Raw genomic sequence first — 23,497 nt, 5'->3', positions numbered from 1 at the left:
CATCAATTTCATTCTGGCCTCTGAAGCTATAAGAGCACAGGTCTCCCTTATCAAGACAGAAATCTATCCATTTAGCGATCAAGCTGCAATTACTTGCCAAATGCCATGGGGTTTAAAGAACATTATCCTGGTAAACGAGTACCAAAGCCATCAATTGCAAGGAAAAATGGGATTGTCCTGAAATGGGACAAGCTAGACACCTCGAAATTCACTTGTAGTATTGTTGCCATTACGACTCAGGAGATCTCAATCAGTTTAGACCTACTCTCACTGCCTGAAGAAATCCCTGCAGCCTTTGAACGAATTTAAGTTGAAATGTATATTTGTTAGACCTGTCTGCTTCTGGGAAGACTCTAACCACTATGATTTATTTTTTGTCCCCCTTAGCCTCCCAGAGTTTCTATTTTTATTTTTACATATGTCCATCAGGAGTTTTTTTTTAATGCTGTCAGGGGGCTAGGTGTTCCTTGACGATGACGCCATTTTTCCCTCATAACCTGTGAGGCCTAGTCAGCCCCCTTGAAAATCTAGGGATCTCCAGAAACCTAAAATGGTGTCCACCAACTGCCATAACGGACACTACTGGAGGACAGGTCCATAGGATAACATTAGGGAACTTTCTAGAATTAACTAGAGGCTTCTGCAGGTCTCAGGCCACCCTATATAAGGCCAGTGACCAGCAGCCATTTTGTGCTGACCCCAGAGTAGAGGAGTGAGGCAGTGGTGAGAGGAGGTGGACACACTGAGAGCAGCTAGTTTGTCACTGAGGCTGACAGTTACTTCAGAGGATTGTTCCCCCTTCAGCCTTTGACCGATCCCTCTCTCAAGACAACAGCTATTGATAAAGAAATCGAGCTACGTGAGAAGGAAGACCCTTCTTAATCAGCATTACTGTAAAAACTGACAGGACCTTCCTTCTGAAACTTATTCTCATATCCCCTGCCCAGCGCTGCACCTACCAGGGTGTCGAGTCAGTTGTGGATCCCTTGAAGCGCCTTGGTGTGGTTGGAGAACTGTGGAGCCTGTAGCCTGGAGGAGCGAGTCGCCGCTTCAAAGCGCGATCCCCGTGGAGCCAGGTGAGGGGAGAGACTGTGCAGGAAAAGCGGCGGAAGTGCAGCGCCGGGCGGGAATACTAATCCCTCGCGCCCGCGCTGTCCTACCCTTGGCCGTGAGGAGGCGGATCGGAGGAGGCGAGGCCTACGGGAGGCGTGTCTGAGCTGTGAGCAGCCTCCGTGAAGAGACGCGTTCGCATCAGGTGACCAGCGCCGACTTCCCGCCGGAGCACTACCTTCCCGCAGCTGCGCAAACGAGCCGGAGCGCGCAGGAGACGCCCAGACGCCGAGGGAGACGATCGTCGGGGGAGCCCGCTTGGCGCTTCCTCGCCTGAAGTGCCCCGCCTTGTACCTGCCTCAGCGCACCACAAGAACACCACAGGAACAGCGCCCCGAGCAGCAGAAAAGGGAGAGACCCCACGGCAAGCCCTTCAGTGTGTCACCAAAAGCCCCAGCGCCAGCTCAAGCTGAGGAGTCAACCAGGGAAGCTGGGCAAAACCCTTTGAGGGCGATTGTCAGGCAAGAGAGGAGGACTGTGGCGGTTCGGCCACTGTGACAGTAAGGAGAGTGGGGGAGAGAAAGGAAGGTGCTGTGCCCTGGGGACTAAGGTTAAACAAAACTACCAGATCTTGCGTATAACAAGGTGCCCTGACATGTTGTCTGATTAAACTCTAAATTGTGCATAGTAGCTGAGGGGATAACAACTCTTTAACCCCCACCTCAGGTTTATAGGTTGTCTGACATATAAATTACTGTCAATAAAGCGCTGACAGTACTTGCCCATTGGGGAACTTTCCTCAGGCATTTATAGCCCTGTAGGTGACTGTAAGTGTGTATCCTAGCTCTGTGTGAAGGTACAGAGAAGGGGAGGGAGTTCTTAACCCTTTGGTAATGAAGTAACCAGGTATTTGGGCCGGTTCAAGTCATGAAATGTTGATGACATTGATTGTTAATGTAAAGTGATATTGCATAGTGTAATTCTCTTGGAATATTTCTAATCCCAGAAGAGTGTTATTCATTCATCAACGTATCCATTGTCAATAGAATGTGTTTCACTGTAATTTTTCCACAGCAAGAAGAGCGTCATGTATTTTCCCAAGACAAAAGTGTAATGATTATTTCTGAGCGAAACTGATGTGGTAATCTGTATAATTTGAATCCAAAGAGCCATATTATTTTTATAAAAGGTAACGGTATTTTTCCAAAGAGAGGTGTTGTGTCTTTATTTTAGTGGTTCATCACTGTGGTACTGTGGGTGAGACTTGTAAGTACTTAGCCAACGCCTTGAGTTAGCTGTAGACCACTACTGTGCCAAGCTACCCTATGTAGGCTTGGGAAATCTAGGTCTAACAATATTAATCTCTTGCCGCATTGTAACCGAAAGGCCAGGGGGTCATTATGTTGATTTAATGATCGTTGTACCAAAGCATTAAAAAACCTTGATATCGCCCTCAGTACAAAACCAAGAGATTTGGTGCTGGTAATATTGTAACACTCCTCTTATAAAACAGAAAGAGATAATAGACTAAGGGCTCTAAAGGAAGGAGCCTGGGACAAATGAATACAAGCAGCAACAATAAAAAACAGTAGGGAATTCTGGCACATAATTAATGGCCCGTTCCTCAAAGACAAGACTGATATCTCCCTAGACCAGCATGTAACGGAGGGAGCCTGGGTAACTCACTTCATGGGGGTATTTGAGACAGAAGGGGAGGGCTCTGTAATGCCATGGTGCTGCCTGACCCACCCAGAGGGAGCCAAACTATCTTTTACCCTCCATGAAATGAAAAATCCACTGAAACAATGTAGCAAATCGAGGGCAGCAGGGCCAGACAGGGTACCGATAGATTTCTTTTTAATTAATCAAGAATTATGGGCCCCATTACTCACTAATGTTGTTAATGCTATAGCACAAACTAATGTCCCCTCATGGAAAAAGTCAGTTACTAATCCGATTATAAGGAGGGGAACAAAGCATTAACGAAAAACTATCGACGAATATCGGTGCTAGACAGTACAGCGAAATTAATGGGTCGTCTTCTGTTAAACAGGTTAGAGGTTTGGGCTCAAGAAAACAAGATACCAATTTGAGCCCAGTATGGATTTAGAAAGAATAAAGGGACTGTGGATCTGTGTCGCAACTTAAAAGTATTGATTTCTAAATATACAACAGCTAAGGCAGACCACCTTAACACACCATTTATAGACTTATCAGCCTCCTTTGACCGAGTGGCTCACAGAAAGCTATGGTCAATAATGGAAGACATGGGCATAGATAAGCCAATAATAAATTTTATTCAGGAGTTGTACTCCGCTGCCATGGGTTGTGTTCGCCTTGGGAGGGAGGAGGAATGCTCCAGACATTTTTTAGTTGCCCACGGTGTCAGGCAAGGGTGCATACTCGCTCCCTTTTTATTCTTACTTTATACGAATGGCGCAGAAGATGCATTGGTTGGGTCCACCAGCGATGTCCCTATCATTAATTCTGTGCTTGTGCCCCTACTCCTTTATGCAGATAACTCGGTACTGCTGGCCCAGACTGGCAATGCATTGCAGACGCTCATAGACTCCTACACAATATTTCTGAAGAATCTAGACCTTAAAGTGAATGGATCTAAATCATTTGTGCTTGGGGCAGGGGCAGGAGCAAGACTAAGAAATCCACCTAACTGGAACATAGAAGGGAGGAAATTGGAGGTAGTAGATTAATTCTGCTATTTGGGGGTACTATTCGATTCGAAAAACACATGAAAAACATGGTGGCCAATAGACACCTCATGATGGAAAGAAGCTTAGGGGCAGTTTTTTGTTTCATCAAAAAATTGGGGTCTAAATCTATGGAGGCCATAAAAAAAATATATGAAGCCAAAACAAACTCTGTGGCAACGTATGGGGCACCAGTGTGGGGAGTCACTAATGTATCTACTCTACAACAAATTGAGAATACATTTAGGAAACACCCGATAGGTGTCCTCCAGTTTTGCTCCTCTTATAATTGCCACAAAATCGAATTGGATGTTCCTTTCATTATGGCCCAGATTTATTCGCCCCCCCCCCCCCCCATATGGAGAAGAGAAACATTGAAGCTAACACATGAAATTCTACAGGACTGCTTAAAGCTTGACGGGTCACGTAAAATAAGTGGCTGCAGTTTGTCAAGAATAGTCTATATACTATTGGCTTGCCTAACTTATTTGATGACCCAGCTACATGCACCAACATCTCTAGGTCGGAAGTGAAAAAACTACTGACAGAAAAACAGAGGCAAATGAGATGAGAAGCCAACTGCTCTAAATCTAGGGTCAAACAATACCACCTAGAGCCACCAATAAACATATCCGCTTTTAATTATGTATCCTTTGTGACAAACATCCAACATAGATTCCTGTTAATGAGGTTCCGATTGAACTATATTCCTTTAATGCTGGGTTATCCTGCTAACACTTACTCTATGGAAGCCCTGTCTGCCTGCCCATTTGACGCCTCTTCAGTCCAATGTGAACTTCACGTTTTAATTTTTTGTAAACTCTATAGTGAGGAGAGGAACAGGTTCATTCACCCATTCTTGTGCAGATATAGGTTCAGGCAATGTTGGAGACCTAAATATTTCCTAAAACAATTATCGGATCTCTATACCTGCTATTCTTGGCTCTATTTTTTCAATGTGCCATAAAGAGACAAAAACAGTACTTGTAATATAAGAAACTATAATCAAGTTTTGATCTATCCCTCTTCACTCTATATTTTAATTGTATTATAGTTCTATTTGTATTTTGTTTTAAAGACACTGTTTTAACGTATAGTATGATTTTACTGTGTTTAGAATACTTTTTATGCCGTTTTTATTAATTGCCGAAATAAAGCGATTATGGCGGACTGACTGACGATGGAAGCACTTACAGACTACAGAAAGAAGTGCCAACATTGTATTTTTCAAGAGATTGTCAAGGTCTATGTCTTTTGATTTTTCTGGTATGCCAAAAGACCTCAAATTTGCAGCAAGTTTCAGACTGTCAAGGCACACCATGTTACTATACAACTATAGAATGGAAGCGATACCACCATTTTGAAATCAACAATATGATTTTGTTTGTTGTCAACTCTGCCGTTTTCAACTTATAAAGTATTCAATTCTCTGCTTCACACTCATATCACTGCTGTCTAAGTTATCAAAGAAGCCTCCGATGTTACTACTGTACATCAATCTTGTCCATCTTCTCATGAAGTACTTCATGAGAAAACATTAGAGCTTCCCCGTTTGGATCTGTTCTGCCATTATGTTCTCTCTGCCTGCCACTCGTTATTAAAAACGGGTTCTGTAGTGGTCTGAGCATAAAAATCTCTTGGGGAGGTTTTACTCTTGTTGTTTTTTCTTTCTCTACTAATATTTGAATTTCCATCCTTAATTGTGCACCTAAAGTTGACTTTGATTCCTCTCTTCACAGGTCTTGGTGGCTCCATACAGTTTTTGAGTGGCTCTTAGGGCCACACACAGCACCCCAACTGTTCCTTTCTGCTCCCTTGCTGCCACTCCTCTCTTTGAGAATTTGCCCACAAAAGGCGTGCAGACGCGGCATGGGACTGGATGAATGTGGCTGATGGAAAATGATGCCAAGCCTTGAGATACAGACACAACTTTTTAGTGGGTAGAGTCAGAATGTTTGTCACTCATTCACTAGTTCCCTCTTAGTTCTCCCACCAGACCAACTTTCAGTTAAACTAATCACAATACAAATGTTAGGTAGAAGATAAATAGGAGGATGGTTACTTATGTAGGCAAACACTGAAAGCCGCTAGAACCCTTATGTAACTGGTAGTCAGAAAAGGAAGAAACTGGGTGAACCATAACATAATTTTAGTTCTGTCAGAACTTTTGCAAGGTGAATGAGCCCACACATATAGGATAGGAACACCTTTTTGCATCTAAAATCAGCATTTTTTAGACACCCCTAATATTCATAACCACTTAGGTAGCTAAGCAGTTTAGTAGTTAGAGAAAACATCAATGCATAGGAAATCACAAAATTACTTGTCGTGGTTTTCTTTCACTTATTTTTAAGTGACAAAGTATAACTGGGTAAAAGTTAATTATGTGGAGCTCAACTACACCAACCACCTTCAAACAGAAACAATGAAATGTGGTTTCTTACCATATCCGGGTAAGACGAACATGTTCAGTGGCAGCATGAGAAGCACAACAGATCCTAAAGCAATGAAGGGAATTTCATATCCAAAAGTCTGGTACAAAATGCCACCGATGGCAGGGCCCAAGACAAGGCCCAGTCCAGTAAAAATTTCCAGTGTTCCCTGAAAGGTCAAACACATAAAGTTTCTTCTTTGTTGAAACACTTAAATTAACTGTGTAAATCACTAAAGGTAGATATTGATCAGCACAGAAGTCAACAGGTGCATACATGTTTCAGATGAGCACAATGAATGGTTTCATTTATTTGCATTTATTTATGTATTGAGATCAAATAATCCATCAACAAGTAAAACAGTCATAACATATGTAGAACACTCTGCTTGGTACCGATTTAAAATCCATACAATGAAAAGAATAAAATCATGTCAATATAATGATTACTAAAAAATGTGCCACTAATGGGCCATGCCAACTCTAGGAATTTATGGCCAGATGAATAAAGAACGTAGCCAGTAAATGTTGTCACAAATTGTGAACCGCCTTTTACTGAATCTATTCTGTTTTTGCAAACAAACCTATGTTCGAATACGTTTGTTCACAAACACCTGATTCATAGTGGGCCACAAATCGACCTATTCATGAATATTAATACAGTAGGTCACAAATTGCGATCCACTATGAATCGCTGGCTGCTTCGTAGGCCCACCATGTTTTAGACTGCTTTTAAATAAAAGCAAGCATTTGTGTTTTTCCTTAAAGAAAACGAGATGCGTAAAAAAAAAAAGTTTACTTTTTTTAACGCTAGGCAGTGGTCACCACCGCCTACTTAAAAAAAATTCTTAACATTCACAAAAGTGAAGGAGTACTTGGGGGCCCCCTTCTCGCTTACGAATGTCTCACCACTACATTTCTGTAGTCAGTAAAATATTAAAGTTTTGCTACCGAAATTTGGTCGCAAAACGTGAATACATACTACTCCAAATACTACTTGGGATGTGGAAGGACACCCCACACACCTTCAAAAAACTGATTCGGACTTTGGTTGCAAATTCAAATTGCAATTGGTGGTTTGTACATCAAGAAGTCCTTTTTTGGGTTGCAAACAGAGTACTGAAAAAAGAATTCGTACATGTGGACGGTAGAAACTGGAAAAAACACACTGGAACGAATAACTGTTCCACATGTTTTCTTGTTTATTCTGCAATGTTTATTTAACAGACCTCCGAATACCGCTTGACCAATATTTAGTAAACACTGTAATTGGAAGAATGCCCAATCTGAATTTAAAATTAAGTGCTCGTGCTAAATGATTTAATATAGTCCAAAAAATCCTAGAACTCAGGATATCATTTAATTATCAAAAAACTCCCACCATTCTCTAATCAATATATACCATAAAGGGCTTGCCAATACCTAGCCTTTATGATTTTAAAGCCATTTGTGGAAGTCTTCGTTTCAAAAACTTTATTCGGTGTATGTAAAACAACCATGAAAGTATACATAGATAAAAAGCTGATTACATTACACATGAATGGTATAAAGATAGTAAGAGATATTACAAGCGAATACCCAGTATGCAGCATAATACCAAAGTTAATCATATCTAAAAACACTAAAAAATGTTTAAAAGAGGTACAATCTCCATTTAAATTCCTCCAGGGTCTTCACTATGTCAGAACGACAACACTTTTATGTATATTAATTGCATTTATAATAACAATGTGCTACATTAAGACAGACCGTAGTGTCGTTTATTTTAGACCTGTATTTTAAGGCAGCAATATGCTATCCATTACCTCGTGTAAACAAGAGTGGTTTTAAATAGTAACTTCTAAAACTAGAATAAAAACCACAAAACAGTATAAAGTGCACAGTGCTTTGCTTGCTCCGACCACCACATGGGTAAGGGGTCGAATCTAAGGGACAAGTTTTTATATTGGTGAAGGCAATTAGGTGGTGAGCAATTCAAACTTTAAATCTAACTAGTACAAAACGGTGCATGAGATTAGGAATATAGGTTAAATAGTCTTGACAGCCCTCTGTTAAAGTAAGTGTTAGATAACACTTTACAGTTGATTTCCTTCTCTCACAATCCAACTGGACTTCACTTTTATGGGTCATGAAAGTTTCTCTGATAGACAGCTAGGTAAGTGGTGTTACCAATAAATGGTTAGTCCGGACACAAATCTTAAACAATTTACTGTACAAAGAATTATTATAACTTAACTAAGGAATCACCAGTACATTGTCCAGGAATTAACAGTCTAAAATAATTGACTTGGTAAAACTGGTTTCGTCTTTGGACCATATGGTCTGTGAGATACTGTAGCCCTATTTCTCTGTAAATGATCTTGGAAGAGGCTGAGGTAGGCAAACTGAGAAGGCATTTGAGGAAACCTGTCGTAACCTGTGCATGTCTTTCCACATGTTTACTATATAATGAATAGTTGGTATCTCACTTGCCCCCCCTTGTAACCCATTATCCCTTCCTGCTCCTCCCCTCCTTTCCCACTGCCTTGGTATTTCCCTACCTTAGAATGGTGAGGTGAAGCTCACCTTGGGACGTTGGTGTGCCTCAGTTGCCAGCTGGTGCCTGAGGATCTGGGTTCAATGTTGAATAAACCACTTCTCCCCTTCTTCCTGGGTCAGCGGTTTATTTTAACAATTTGGCGATGATTCTTGCTGCGCTGGGGGCAACTTCTGATCCTCCCCCAGTTTCTGATCACCAGCTGAAGACTCTGCACTCCTCCGTGACGTTGAAGAGTAAGCTGTCAGGAATATTCTTCTACACTGCTGGTGAGTGCATCCATTCCTGACTTTCCATGAGTCATCCTGAAATTAAACTTTGAGTGGAAACTTCCCTGGAACCTGTGTATTCTCATTAGTTTCCTGTGACGTGGGGGTGTTTAATGTGCCGCCTGCAGCTGCCTTCTGCGCTGACAGGCACAGCTCTTTACCTCTCAACAAAGATATTTCGCCATCCTCACTCCTGAAGCTTCCCCTGTGTGACTAACTTTCTATGCCGATAGTTGAAGAGTGAATCATTCTCAGCCTAATTGGTTTTGAGCTGTTTCTGCCTTTCAATATACATCCTTACCCGTGGTCTGATTTCACTTCACAAATGGAGTTCTCCTTTCAGCTGTTCCTCACCTGCTGTGTGCCTTGGGTGAACTGATGTTGTCTTTTATTGCTTCACAGGCTTTCTTTAATGCTTAGCCATGCCGTATTATTGATTGCCTGATTGAACCCAGCTGTCAAGTGCGGTACTGTTTCGTTGCCGCTTTGGGTGCTCCAGAAACCCCTCAGCATTTGTCGGTGTCTGCCATGCGCAATGGGAATCCTCCTCACCCGCGTGAGGAATTCACTGCGTAAGGACTAAACCCTCTCATCGGGTGGGAAAGGAGCGGTAACAAATGTTCCGCTTTAGCCTCCCGGCTGTTTTGATGGATGGTTTCGGTCAAGCGCAAGGGTTAATCTTCACAGTTGTGTGAGGAATCTGTTGTGCGCTTGTAATCAACCCTTTTTTGAAAGACCATTCAGGTGCGGTGACGCATCCGCCATTCCAGCTGTTTTCAACATGTGATTTCCACACCTGCTGCCACTGAGGAGATTTCTTCTTCTGTTTATTTTTCCTGTTTATGCCTCGAAGGTTCTCTCAACAAGCTGGTTTTGATTGTTCCACAAAGGTTCGCCTGCCAGCCTCATCTATGCGGACAGGCACAGCTTACGTAAGGTTTTCTTCATCGGTTTCTCCCTGTAAGGGGTGTATCTACCTGGATTTCCCTGCCAGTGCGCTTACCGCTGACTGGCACAGCTCACATCTTGTTATTAGTGCATGTTAAACACCTTATCGCTGACGGGCACAGCTTAGAACTTGTATTGTCCTCCACAACTAAAGCACACAGTATTACTCCTTGACACTGACATTTTACTATTGGTGCTATATTTGTGAAAAGTGTTATATTTCTTAGAAACTTTAGTATTTTAACTTACTCTTTGTATTATTGTTACTTTTAAAACATATTCAGTATTATCTTGGCCAACTCCTCCATTTCTTTCTCCCATTCATCACTCTTTCTCCTTTCTTCCACTTCTTCTCTTACCCTACTCCTGTCTTTTTTCCCTTGTTATTCTCCTATTTTTTCCTTTCCATTGTGGCGTCATTTGCAATGTCTCAACCTCCTCCGTTCTTGAATGATGAGGGAGAACCACTTATTCCTTGGAAAAGATTGGAGAATCTTTTTGAATCTTATCTAATTGCTATGGGGGGGCAGATTTTCTTCTGTACGCAAACAGTATATTCGGTTACATAGTTTGAGAAAACATGCGAGAGAATTTTTTGATGATCTCCCTGACACTCTAAATGAAGGTGAAAGTGGAAATGAAGATGCTCACGGAGACCCTCACCATGAGGTCTATCAAAATACCCTTACAAAATTCGAAATCCAATTTGAAGAAAAAATTAATGTGGTCCTAGAAAGCCATAAATATTTCTCTAGATCACAGGGGAAGAATGAAAAAGTAGGTAATTACATTGCAGTGTTACGGGGTTAGCTTCTACCTGTGAGTTCGGTACATTAACGGAATCTCTTATTAGAGGTCAATGGGTGAGGTGTACTTCTGACAAGAAAACCCAAGAGAAATTATTAGCTGATGCTCCTGATTCAAAACAAGCAGTCAATATTGCAAAAAGCATAGAGCATACTGCATTTTGTATGAATGAAATGAAAGATTCTGTTGAGGTCAAACAAGTCAATGACAATAGTGTACTCAAGGTGTCAACTAAGGATTATAAGAACAAAGTATCCTCCACTGAATAAGTAAAACAGAGAACTGAAGTTCTAAAATGTAAATGCTTCTGTTGTGGTAATCCCAATCATTTGGCCAACAATGTAAGATGTCCAACTAGGAATGTTACGTGTAGGAAATGCAACAAACGTGATCATTTCTCTTAAGTTTGCAATGATTTAAGAAAAGATTTCACTCACATCGTTCACAGTGAGACAGAGTCAAATGAAGACATTATATTCTAGGTAGCAGACCCTAAGGATTTGTCTGACAGTAACTACCCCAATTGTGAAATTTTCCTTGATGGCATTCCGTATATGGTGTTAGCAGACTCATGTTCCCCCTATACCCTTATCAATGAAGGTACATTCAAGGCCAACTCAGGAAGCAAGGATTATGAAATGTTGCCCCCTGATGTCAATCCAGGTGGTTACAACCACGATCCTATACCCTTGATAGGCATGCTCGTTATGCAGATCAATTTCAAAGACAGGGCTACTGTGGGAACAGTTTACATTACAAGAAGTGGGTCTAATTTATTAGGGTTGTAACACCAAAAAGATCTTGGATCCTAATGCTTCTGAACCTGTGTATTTAGTGGAGAGATCTGGCATAGGGAAAGAAGTTTGTGAAGAACTTCCTGAAGTATTTTCAGACAAGTTGGGTCTGCTGAAGGGTTTTCTGCATAAAATCAAGTTAAAGAAACAAAATAAACAAGATGTCCACAAACCTAGATCTGTCCCCTTACTTATAAAAGACCCTCTCAGAAGAGAATTAGAGAGATTGGAAACTTTTGTGCTGATTGAAAGAATTGAAAGCTCAGAGTGGTTAGCTCCCATAGTGGTCGCATCTAAGGAAGGAGGGAAATGTATCTGCTTATGTGTGGATCTTAGGGATCTTAACTTCAACATTTGGGTGGGTAGACACCCTCTTCCCAACATCAACGAGATCCTCAGTGTAATTCAAGGTGCCAAATATTTCAATGTCCTAGATCTTTCCGCAGCGTACCATCAGGCAGCTCTCCACCCCAATTCTAGAGCCCTCACATCCTTCATAGCGCCCATTGGAGCCTACCAATTCTACAGAAAACTGTTTGGCCTGGCAGTGTTCCAACAAATAATGCAACACATTTTAAAGGGATTGGAAAAAGTGTTGTATTTCCAGGATGACATCCTGATATATGGAGAAACTGAACACAACAAGATCCTAAGAGAAGTTCTTTGTAAACTAAGCAAGGAAGGGTTCACCACTCACAGAGACAAATGTAAAATACGTGTGAAGTCTGTAGTATATCTGGGCCACACAATCATTGGTGAAGGAATTAGACCTAAAACCAGCTTAATGGATTCGGTCAAGCTCGCACCAGCTCCCTCTAACAAGGAAGAGCTTAAATCCTTTTTGGGCCTGGTAGGGTACATGTCTAAGTTTGTGGAAAATGTTGCAGGACATGTGCACTCTCTAACAGAATTGTTAAAAAAGGGGTCCCCCTTTAACTGGAATTCCCAATGCCAAAGTGACTTCTTAACTTATATCAAACAAGCCATAGTAAAAGCTCCCACTTTAGGAATGTTTGATCCCAGTGCCAGGACAACTTTGACTACAGATGCAAGCATGAAAGGGCTAGGAGCCTCACTCACGCAAATGGTAGATGGTAAAGAGAGAGAGATAGCGTTTGCGTCCAGGTCATTGAAAGAACCTGAATGTAACTATTCCACAATTGAGAAAGAGGCTCTTGCTTGCTATTGGGCAATAAACCATTTCAAATTTTTCTTATGGGGAATTCCCTTTACCATGCGTACAGATCATAAACCGCTACTTCCTATGTTCTCCAGAAAAAGCATAGAAAGGGCTACTCCCCGCATTTCTAAATGGGTGTTGGGCTTACAAGGTTTCAATTACACCATATGTTATGTTTCAGGTGATAAAAACCAAATAGCTGACTGTTTGTCGAGACTTCCCATTTCCAACAAGGATTCACAATTTAACCCTCCTGAGGAAACCATCCCTGCAATTGACATTCCAGCCATTAACCGCATCCATGCGGTGCATTTTCCGGCTGTGCGCTGGAAAATTTAAAAACCCATTGTTCATGACAAGCTCACCTTGTCATGAGTGTACCAGAGGTACACCTCATGACGAGCTGAGCTCGTCATGAGCATCGAAGGGGTTAACAAAAGAAGAATGGGAAAAGGGATTACAAGAAGACACCATTCTAAGTGATCTAAAAAATTTGATCTGTAAAGGATGGCCCAGAATTATCAAAGATCTTCCTGAGATTCTCAAGTCTTTATGGGTGGTGATAGATGAACTATCCATAATTTTGGATCAAATCTACAGAGGTAACAGAATTGTTCCTACCACTAACATGCAGCAACGCATCATAGAGGTGGCACATGAGGGACATCCAGGAAGAAGTATGACCAAAAGTGAAATTAGACAAAATTATTGGTTCCCAAACATGGACTGTATGGTGGAAATAACAGTAAAACATTGCCTAGCGAGTGGTTCAAGTGACAAATCCAAGGTCACTCGAAAAGCGCCCCTCAATCCAGTGTCTGTTCCTTCCAAACCTTGGGACAAACTAGGTTTGGTCGTCATAGGTCCTTTAAATCTACTAAATGTTTCTCAAAGATTCATGTTCGTACTCATTGATTATCATTCTCATTGCATCTCTACAAAAATGGTTTCCTCCATCACCACACCATCTCTGAATTTCTAAAAGATGTCTTCTCAAAAGGGATACCCAGTACCCTGGTCACAGACAATGGTGTTCAATTTACGTCGAATTAATGATGCAATCCTTATCCAAACTAGCCATCTCACATGTAAAATCTACCCTTAATTGCCCTAAAGCTAATAGACTGGTAGAAAGGGCTAATAGAATGATAAATAACACCATTCAAATGGCCCTTACGTCGCACTAACCCATAGATGAAGCTATGAGAAGGATGCTATGGTCATATCACTCCTCTCCTAATGCCATTACAGGAGTATCTCCATTTGTGTCTCTGAAAGGGAGGAATCCAGGTTCTAAACTCAGTCCCAGTTTGCTAAATGGTGGAAGTGCCGTCTGGGTAGATAGGGTATCAGTCATGGAGAAAGTTGGTTGGCATCAACAGGAGTACAAAACTAAATATGACCAGAAGTGGGTAACTCCCAAGATAGAGTGGTTTGAAAGCCAATGATAGTGATTAAACGACCACAGGTTGGTTGTTTCAAAGTATCATCATTCTCTAAACCTCTAAGAATCCAGCATGTAAACAGTAATTTAGTGGTTTTGGAAGACGGTAGCAGCTGGAGCATGGACAATATAGCCTGCTGCCCCAAAGTGGGTATTCCCATGGCCACTAACAAAAAATGTCAGGATGAGTCGTTCTCAAACATGCAACAGCCTAGTGTTATCATTATATATGATCCACTATATTGCAAATGTTTCTCTTCCCTGTCAAAGGGAAGTGTAGTGTAACCTTTGCATGTCTTTCCACATATTTACTATATAATGTATAGTTGGTATCTCTCTTGCCCCTTGTAACCCATATCCCTTCCTGCTCCTGCCCTCCTTTCCCACTGCCTTGGTATTTCCCTACCATAGAATGTTGAGGTGAAGCTCACCTTAGAACTTTGGTGTGCCTCAGTTGCCAGCTGATGCCCGAGGATCTGGGTTGAATAAACAACGTCTCTTCTTCTTCCTGTGTCAGCGGTATATTTTAACCAAACCATTTTCCTCCGTCTGGAGTGCTTTACTATTATGGTGGCCCGACACACCAGCCCATATATCGCACTAGATAAAACCCTTGCCCTATCAATTGCTATCATCTACTTAACGGGCCTAAAGCCCAGCTTGGTTGAAAATCTAAAAATTCCATGAGTGCATCTGTTCATTTTGCTCCTGACATTAGTGACTTCACTGGAACATGGGCTATTACCTGACAAAGTAATACCCAGATAGCAAAAGGTATCAACGGTAGCCACCAACGACTTATCCATAAAAACTGTTCTACATTATTTGTCCCTTGACCCACAAACCATTGTATAACTTTTGCTTTTGTTAATAATCAATTTTATAGCAGCAATAAAATCCCCAAAGGTGTTCATTAAACACTGCAGCCCTACCGGAGTCCTGGTCAGTAGGACAGCATAATTTGCATACAAGAGCACTGGTGTGGGGCACCCAGCAACTTGTGGGGTGTCGGCATGCACTGTTTGTAGGGTCTGGTCCACCCCATTTACAAACAAAGAAAAAAGTAAAGGGGCAAGTACACAGTCTTGCCGAATACCGCGTTTAACTGCAAAGTTCTTAGTACATTCGCCTTGTGGACCATAGCGTGCTTTACACGCTAGATTCTGTGGAGAGGTGTGGTGCAGCAGCCAGGGCAGCTGACTTCGGAGCACAGGACTCATCGTTCGATCCCCGGCTCAGGCGGCAGCTCAGCTCAGCACCATGTGACTCTGGGCAATAGCTCACTTAATTTCCGCAATGGCCCCCAGCGCCTTGAGACCTAATTTCCGCAATGGCCCCCAGCGCCTTGAGACCTGTAAGGGTGAGTAGTTCTTTAGGCTGATCTCGCTTCTCTCTGTGCTGGCTAAGGTACTCGAGAAGGAAGTCCAAATACAACTGGCCGAATTCTTAGAGTCTCACAAACTTCTTCATGACTTTCAGGTTAGGCTATAGCACAAAGACCGCCCTGCTGAAAGTGGCGGAAACTATAAGGGAAACTGTGGACCAGGGTAACTGTGCGATGCTGGTGCTGGTGGATTTGTCTGCAGCATTTGCTATGGTGTCGCACCAGATCCTCCTAGAAAGACTAGCGTCTCTGGGAGTGACGGGAACTACCTTAAGCTGGTTCCGCTCCTTTTTGGAGGGACGGTCTCAAAAAGTGTTTCTTCGCCCGCATGTGTCCTCTGCCAGCTCTTTAGTATGCGGAGTACCGCAGGGCTCAGCCTAGAGCCCTTCTCTTTTTAATGTTAACCTTGCCCCCTTAGCTCCAATAATTGAACGACTGGGGGTTAAGGCCATCTCAAATGCTGATGACACTCAGCTTGTGTTCTCTTTCAGGGATCACTCAGAGGCGGCATTCACCAACTTCAAGCGGTGTCTGCTGAAAGTGGCGACTTGGATGACTGATAGCTGCATGCTGTTAAACGCAGAAAAAACAGAGGTTTTATTTTTTAGTAAATCTTCTCCCCCAGGTCAAAACTCTGGTGGCCCTCAGAGCTGAATACCCCACCGGTTCCTGCAATGTCGGCTAGGAACCTGGGATTTAAGTTCGATTCCAATCTATCAGGCAAATCTCAGATTTGCCAGGTTTCTTCCACTGGTTTCTGGAAGTTGAAAGCCTTGAGAAGATTCTTGCATCTATTGCCGATGGACTTCAGAAAGTCAGTGGTCCACACATTAGTCATTTCACAGCTTGACTATGCAAACAGTCTATATCTGGGTATGCCAGACTACCTAATCAGGAAACTGCAGACTATTCAAAATGCGGCAGCAAGGCTTATTAGGAACGTGCCATATCGCCACCACATCTCCCCCCACCTCCGGAGCCTACACTGGTTGCCGGTTAAGAGATGTAAAGAGTTCAAGCCGTTGACCCTGGCTTACAGAGCTACTAGAGGTTCCGGTCCACAATACCTAAAGCAAAGACTTCGGAAATACCATCAAACAAGGGCGCTGCGGTCAAATCATCAGGAGTTATTGGTAACTCCGCGCTTCAGGAAAGCTAGGATTGGTGGCCATGCCTTTTCGGTTAGAACAACTGTGCTATGGAATTCTATACCAGAACATCTACGGAAGGCCAAATCGGAACGCCTATTTAGGAAAGCACTGAAAACGTGGTTGTTTAACTTGACTTAAGCACTCTTAGTCTCCTGGTCATACTGTTGCCCCTGCTGCTAGCGCCAGGACACCTCAGTTGGAGGTAGCCGCGCGCTCTACAAATGGCAATAATAATAATAGTTTGCGCTTTACAAATACGGATTTACATTTTTACATATAATCTTACCAAAAAGTAAATAATAGGCCAGGTGCCCCTATAGCGAGCAGAGTAGTCCAAAGGATAGTATAATCTACTAGATCGAAAGCCCTGCTCAAATCAGCAAAACAGAGATATAATCTTCCTCCTTTAGCACATGTATATTTGAATATTAATAGTACCAGATTCACGCAGACATGGTGTGGATGTAGCGAATTTGCAAGAGACGCACTTACCTATAAATAGTGGGCTCTTATCGTAACATAACTTACAGGGGTCTTTTAGTGCGGTGGAATTCACCTTACATGCTCAGGGGTGCTGAGATGGGCTAATAATAGGTCTGGTATTACACTGCAGGAGCTCCGTAAGAGGGCAAGTTTGTCATTGTCATTGTTCGTTGTCCCACCTGCAGGAGCTCCGTAAGAGGGCAAGTTTGTCATTGTCATTGTTCGTTGTCCCAGAGACAGGGAAGCATTCTAATTGGTTGGGGTCTACGGACCCAGCCACTATGACCCACAGTTCTACAATACACTTAGTGCCCGCTTGTATCATTGGGGAGACCTGCCACAGATATGGGGTGGTGAATTCAACTGCATTAGATCCAACCAGTGTCCGTTCAAATGGTCTTCCACATCACCCCTCTGCTGCCGCCAGAGCCATCATAGGTATCTGAGAACTCTTAGGCCTGGTCGATATATGGAGACTTCGCGCTCCAGAGAGCGCAGGTTTTGCGCACTACTCTGCAGCGTACAACACTCATATTAGTATTGATTTCTGGTTGGTATCCAATGGCTTGGTGTCCTGAGTTATCAAGTATGACCTGCTACCGAGTCCTTTTCTGATCATACACCCGTAGTGTTGGACATAGCTCTCCGAGGTCGGAAATTCACTGCATTCTCCTGGTGTTTCCTGCTATACTCTATACTAGACACAGTATTCAAGGCGGAACTAGCACAGGCGATAGAGGAATTCTTCCAACACAATATTGGTACTGTGTCTAGCTTTAGCATGGTTTAGGAAACCCTCCAAGTTTACATTAGAGGCACCACAATCTCAAAGCATGCAGGGGGTACTCAAGTTCCTGAGAACTAGACTAGCTATGTTAAAGAGAGGTATAGCTCAACTGTAAATAAAACACCAATGGACAGGTAATGAACCACTGCTCAAAGACATCAGGGAAAAGCTTGAGGAATTTCAGGAGACTGCAGACGCTGAAGTTAAGCATCTAGTCAAATATGCCCCTGCCAGAATATATGGGAGGGACACCACCCAGGTATCACGTTGGCTGCATTAATGTGCCACAGATGAGATTCGGGAGTGATCATGGAAATATTAGATGAAAATTACCAGCCGGTACATGATTCAAAACGCATAGCTGACAGGTTCTGCAGATACTACTCCAAGCTCTACTGCTCTCCCGAGGCTCCTGAGGTAGAAGCTGTAGCAGACTACCTGGAGCACATACACATGACATGGCTCACAGTGGAACACAGAGAGCACCTCATGGCACCTCTGGATCCCTCAGAAATACGAGCTGCACTCATTGTAATGCGTGTGACTGGATCCCGAAGTACTGATGGCCTCACTGTGGCCTTCTACAAGGCCTACCAATCACCCTTTTTGAGGAGCTGGTTGAGACAAACATGATGCCATCCACAATGAGGAAGCCGCCTATTGTTGCCCTCTTAAAACCGGATAAATCACCCAATAACCTTACCTCGCATAGACCCCTGTCGTTACTAAATGTGAACACCAATATTTTTGCCAAAGTTCTGGCCAACCGCCTGGCCCTGTTGGTGTCAGTAGTCTGTCATGAACAAGTGAACTTCGTCCTAGGACGGAGTATCACCTATAATCTCTGCACTTTATTTGGCCTGATGCAACAGATAGATCCGGAAGTGAAGGCTGTGGCCGTCTTTTTAGATACCATTCGATTCAGTGGACTGGGTATTCATGAAGGGTGTACCGTGCAGGATTGGAGTGGGAGACATGTTCTTGCGCTTAATTGTGCTACTCTACAGGGCACAAACTGCCAGAGTCAGAGTGAACAACCATGTCATGGTCCCCTTTGAGATTGCTTGGGGCACCTGAAGAGATGCCCCTTGTCATCTTTATTGTACGAGCTGGCGGCTGAGCCACTGGCCTGTGCTCTAAGAGAATACCAAGGCCACAGGGGCCTGCGATTCCTGGGACATCAGTTTATAATATCGGCATATGCAGAAGATACTCTTTTGTTTGTTTGCGACCCCAAAAGTAATCTTTCACCTATACTTAGGGAAGCTGTCCAGTTCGGTGCCCTCTGGGGACTCCGGGTGAACAGGGGTAAGTCCACCATCTTCCCTCTGCCCCCCTCCACCTTGCAGCCGATAATGGAATCCCCCTACAATGGAGGACAGACTCTATACAGTACCTTGTTAAAATATTCCATACTGATCCGGCTATAGTAATGCTAGATAACTTTGGAAAAGCAGTGCACAAACCAGAAGAAGACATAGATCACTGAATTAAATTACCATTGTCTTTAGTAGAGTGAATTGCCCTGATGAAAATGATAGTATTGCCCAGATTTTTCTTTCTATTTCAGAATATTCCAATTTCCTTGCCACAAACGGTTTTCACGTCCTTGCACTCATTGCTGACCAAGTTGGCTTGGGCTGGAGAGCAACTCAGGGTCAAATGGGAAGTCCAGACATTACCATACAACATGGGAGTGCTGAACACGCTAGAATTAGAACAGTATCTCAATCGCACTGCACACATGCCCATTCCTGTCTACACAGTCTGAAAGACCTACCGCATCTACATGTAGAAATAGAAGACAACCTTCCACATACTTTACCTCCGACCCTTTTTCGGGAGCCAACCAGACAGCACCGTACATTTGACTCATTGAACTCCACAGTATGGGCCTGGTGTAGGACGCTGGCGAAGCAAACGGGCTCCCTATTGTACTCACCCCATATTTTGCTTGAGTGGTGCTGGTTGTTCCCAGTGAGGAGGGAAATGCAGTTACTAAAGCCCTACACTCATCAGGCATACTCAAAATGGGAGACTACTTCAGTGATGGAATTGTTAATAGTTGGGAGCCAGAGTCTCAGGGTGCAACTGGACACACATTTCTCACTAGTTTCCAGTACTTCAGGCTCACCAGACTCTGCGGGACCTCCTGGGGGCTGAGATGCAGGAGCCTTTTGAAATTCCTGCATTGTCGCTTTTGTTTCAAAATAATAACTATGTGAAGTTAATCACCCAATGTTATGCTCTTGCACAGGAGGCCATGCGACCAGCAATGCTCAAGGCATGGATAGACTGGCAGAGAGCTCTCGAGGTGAGCATTGCCGATAAAACATGGCAATACTGCTGTGCCAGGACAGGGGAGATCTCTCTCAACGGTAGGCACCGACACATACATTTTAAATGTATAAACTGCATTTACTAAACACCAGAGAGATTGCATCGCTATGGTCTGCACCACTCAGCAGTGTCTACGTTGCAGAGTACAGGACGCTGGCTTCCTAGATAAGGAATGGCTCTGTCCTGACATCATGGCTTTCTGGGTAAAGATTTTCCAGCAACTGTCACTCATCACTGACCACAAGTTAGAACTCAATCCATTATTAGTTCTACTGGGTCTCGATAGAGAGGTGAACAAGGGGGAGAGGAAACTGGTGGCACTTGGGTTCCTTTTAGCCAAACGCAGGGTAGCTATACGTTGGGCCTGTGGCTCACTTCCTACTCTGGAAGTCTGGCATAAAGACATGATACACTGCAACACACAGTCGAATCTTTATAGTGCTCTTCTTTACCCACAGAGTCGATCTAGGACTATTTGGGGCCCGTATCAGGTTTATTTGGTCGGTAAGGAGACAGGAAAGATGCAAGGAGAGCGGGAGGAGACGTCAGAGGTTTGATCTTATCTTTTGTGTCATAAGTTCGGCCTTCTTTATTTCCAGCACTGTTGTGTTAATTCGGGAGTTACTATTGTGCACTTGAATGGAGGTTGTTATCTTGAATGTCATTTGTCACCTTTATCGATTCCCAATCTCTGTATCTGTAACATGTATAATTGCCGTGCCGCTTCCAGCCTATCTGCAATTGTATTTTGTAATCCATTGCAAGTAGTAAAGTTTAAAAAAAGGGGACAAAAAGTAATGCTGGACATGTTGCTTGTTTTTAGACAGCCTTCCCTGTGATGCAATCAGTACACTTTGAGTAAGGTTAGGAACAAGGAACAAGATATCCAAGTACATACGTTGCCCGCTGAGAGTCAGCTTATAACATCTAGACACATCACTGCATCAGAGCTGTACCTCTAACACAGTAGCTTTATTACATAAACAGGGAACTGACCTTTACTGGGTTAGAGGGGACACTCCAGGCACAACGGTCCTGGGGCAACTGTCATGTTCGACGTATAGCTCTGCTGATGCTGACCTTCCAAGTTGATCCTACAGAGCAACTGCCAGTCCAACTCCAGACCAAGACATCCAGGTATGGGGTCTTAGGCAATCCTCAGAGAGCTGGCAGATTGGTACATCTACTATGCTCCCAGAGTAGAGGTAGTGCAAGGCAGAGATAGATATTCAGAAATCAAACAGCCACATTCGGATTGTTCATTCTCCTCACCGTGTTCAAAATGGTGGTTACTCAGCTTTGTTTCATCTGCCAGATAATCACAGCTCATTCTTCCTATGAAAGATTACGATTGTTTCAATAAATGCATTGAAATCATACCTTGTATCTTTCCTGTGTTTTACCAAGGGCATGAATGAGTAGAGAACGAAAGGGGTAAGATTTGCATCCAAGATTCCCTTGGGGATAAGAGTGTAATGTTTGAGGTTGCCAAAATCATCTGTTATCCTTGCTAGTTTAGGGGTTTGGGTGAGGCACTGTGAGCTAGTTGGGAATTGTGCCAACAGTTTCTGATGGCGTAGATGGACTTAGCCCCTGCATTTTAATGTCCTGTTGTCCGAATCCACAGTCCCACATTTTCTAGTGGGAACATAATAAGAGTTTCCTCTAAGAAACTTTAACAAAATTCTATAAAGGGCTGCAATGTTGTTCCACCACACACCTTTACCTCAAGGTATTAACGGACCGATATATTGCAAACATGTTGAGGAACTATGGACCATCAACATCTGGTTGGGCAACAATAGCCTGAAACTTAACGGAGCAACAATTCAAATTCTCGAAGGTACACAAAGTCAACCCAAGCAAAACGACTCCTTGTGTCCTTCTGCCCGACTTTCCTCAGCTGGAAGGTTTCCATCAAGTCTAACGGCACTTCGGGATCTATTGAGAAACTGACCGTAGTCTCTGCTCTCCGACTGGAGCAGTAGTAAAGACATCATTTTTACATATAAATCAACTCAAACTAAACTAGTGCATACGTTTCCCCAGAACACCATGCTGTAGTTCTACATGCTGATCTTCTACACCAGATAAACGGACTATGAAAAGTTCAACCTGGAAATGGCCGCCTAAACTTTGCTCTAAAAAATATTGGTTACACAACTAAAAAAAATTGCACCTAACCCCCATAAAGAAAAGATTCAAATTCAAGGTTGTCTTCCTGATCTTAAGTGTCTGGAGGGTTCTACACCCAAATAAATCTAGAACAAGGGAAGAAATTAACAACCATGCCCACCCTATACTCTCCATTGGAGATTGCCTGATAACCACACCAAGCACCAGAAACATGAGTAGAGGCGTCAGGAGATTTGCAGTAGTGTCACACCAATTATGGCACAACTTCCTTCCACACATAAGTGTTTAACCATGCAACAGTTAATGTTGTTGCCCCAAGGATATTGTGCTGCATAACTAAATACTTATAAGATCCCAAAAGCTAGACCTATTGGTTATGCAACTGAGTTTACCTATTGCTGGAATCCTGTCAGGGTTTTGAGTCGTATGCCTTTATCTAAAAACCCATGTATATGTGGAGTGAGTAATGTGATCAGTAGTACTGGGTTTCGCTATGGTGGAGCCCCCCGGTAAGAGGGTGGGGGGAGCTTACAGTCATGTGGCTTTTCCAAATACTGTGTGTGTGGACAATGGCCCATATCCACGGCACAGACAATTGTATAGAAATAGCACTTTTGTTACTTTACTACTGATTTTGTCTCTTTTGCTAATTTTCTTACATCTTAAAATTTCCAGAAAGCAATCAAAATATGAGAAATTACAGACGAAGAAGGAGCAGCCACAGTGGGAGCTGTTACCTTAAAGTAGCAACACTATATCACGGATTGAGGTACTCAATTAACTTTAATAGTAGCTGAAAATGCATGTCTGCACAATGGGCACCTTTAGCAGCAAAGTCCGGGTGAAATGGACCCTAAAGCAAACAAGAAAAAAATGAGCCACCTGCCTTTGGTTGTACTGCATAAGGGGGGTCCTCAGTCACCCGAGTTCCAGTATCACTGCTCAGCTTGCACTAATGACAGCTATACCCCTGGGCACATACACAGTATCTGCTAGGAGGAACTCTACCAAGCCCAACTCCATCAGCCTCCCAGTGACTCAAGTCCCTA

At 43.1% G+C, this 23,497-nt stretch overlaps 1 protein-coding gene across 2 annotated transcripts in view; it reads right to left on the bottom strand.

Annotated features, from left to right (window-relative positions):
- The window catches only part of LOC144763557 (MFS-type transporter SLC18B1-like), a 664,439-nt gene that overhangs the window by 459,027 nt on the left and 181,915 nt on the right, over nt 1-23,497 (bottom strand). For both annotated transcript variants that reach the window (XM_078649273.1, XM_078649272.1), the window contains one exon: nt 6,203-6,359. In XM_078649273.1, coding sequence (XP_078505399.1) covers nt 6,203-6,359 — 157 coding nt within the window. The remainder of the gene's footprint in view (nt 1-6,202; nt 6,360-23,497) is intronic.

This window comes from Lissotriton helveticus, chromosome 6 (assembly GCF_964261635.1).
Source record: "Lissotriton helveticus chromosome 6, aLisHel1.1, whole genome shotgun sequence".
NCBI lineage: Eukaryota > Metazoa > Chordata > Amphibia > Caudata > Salamandridae > Lissotriton > Lissotriton helveticus.
This window is presented reverse-complemented; position numbering and strand designations above follow the sequence as displayed.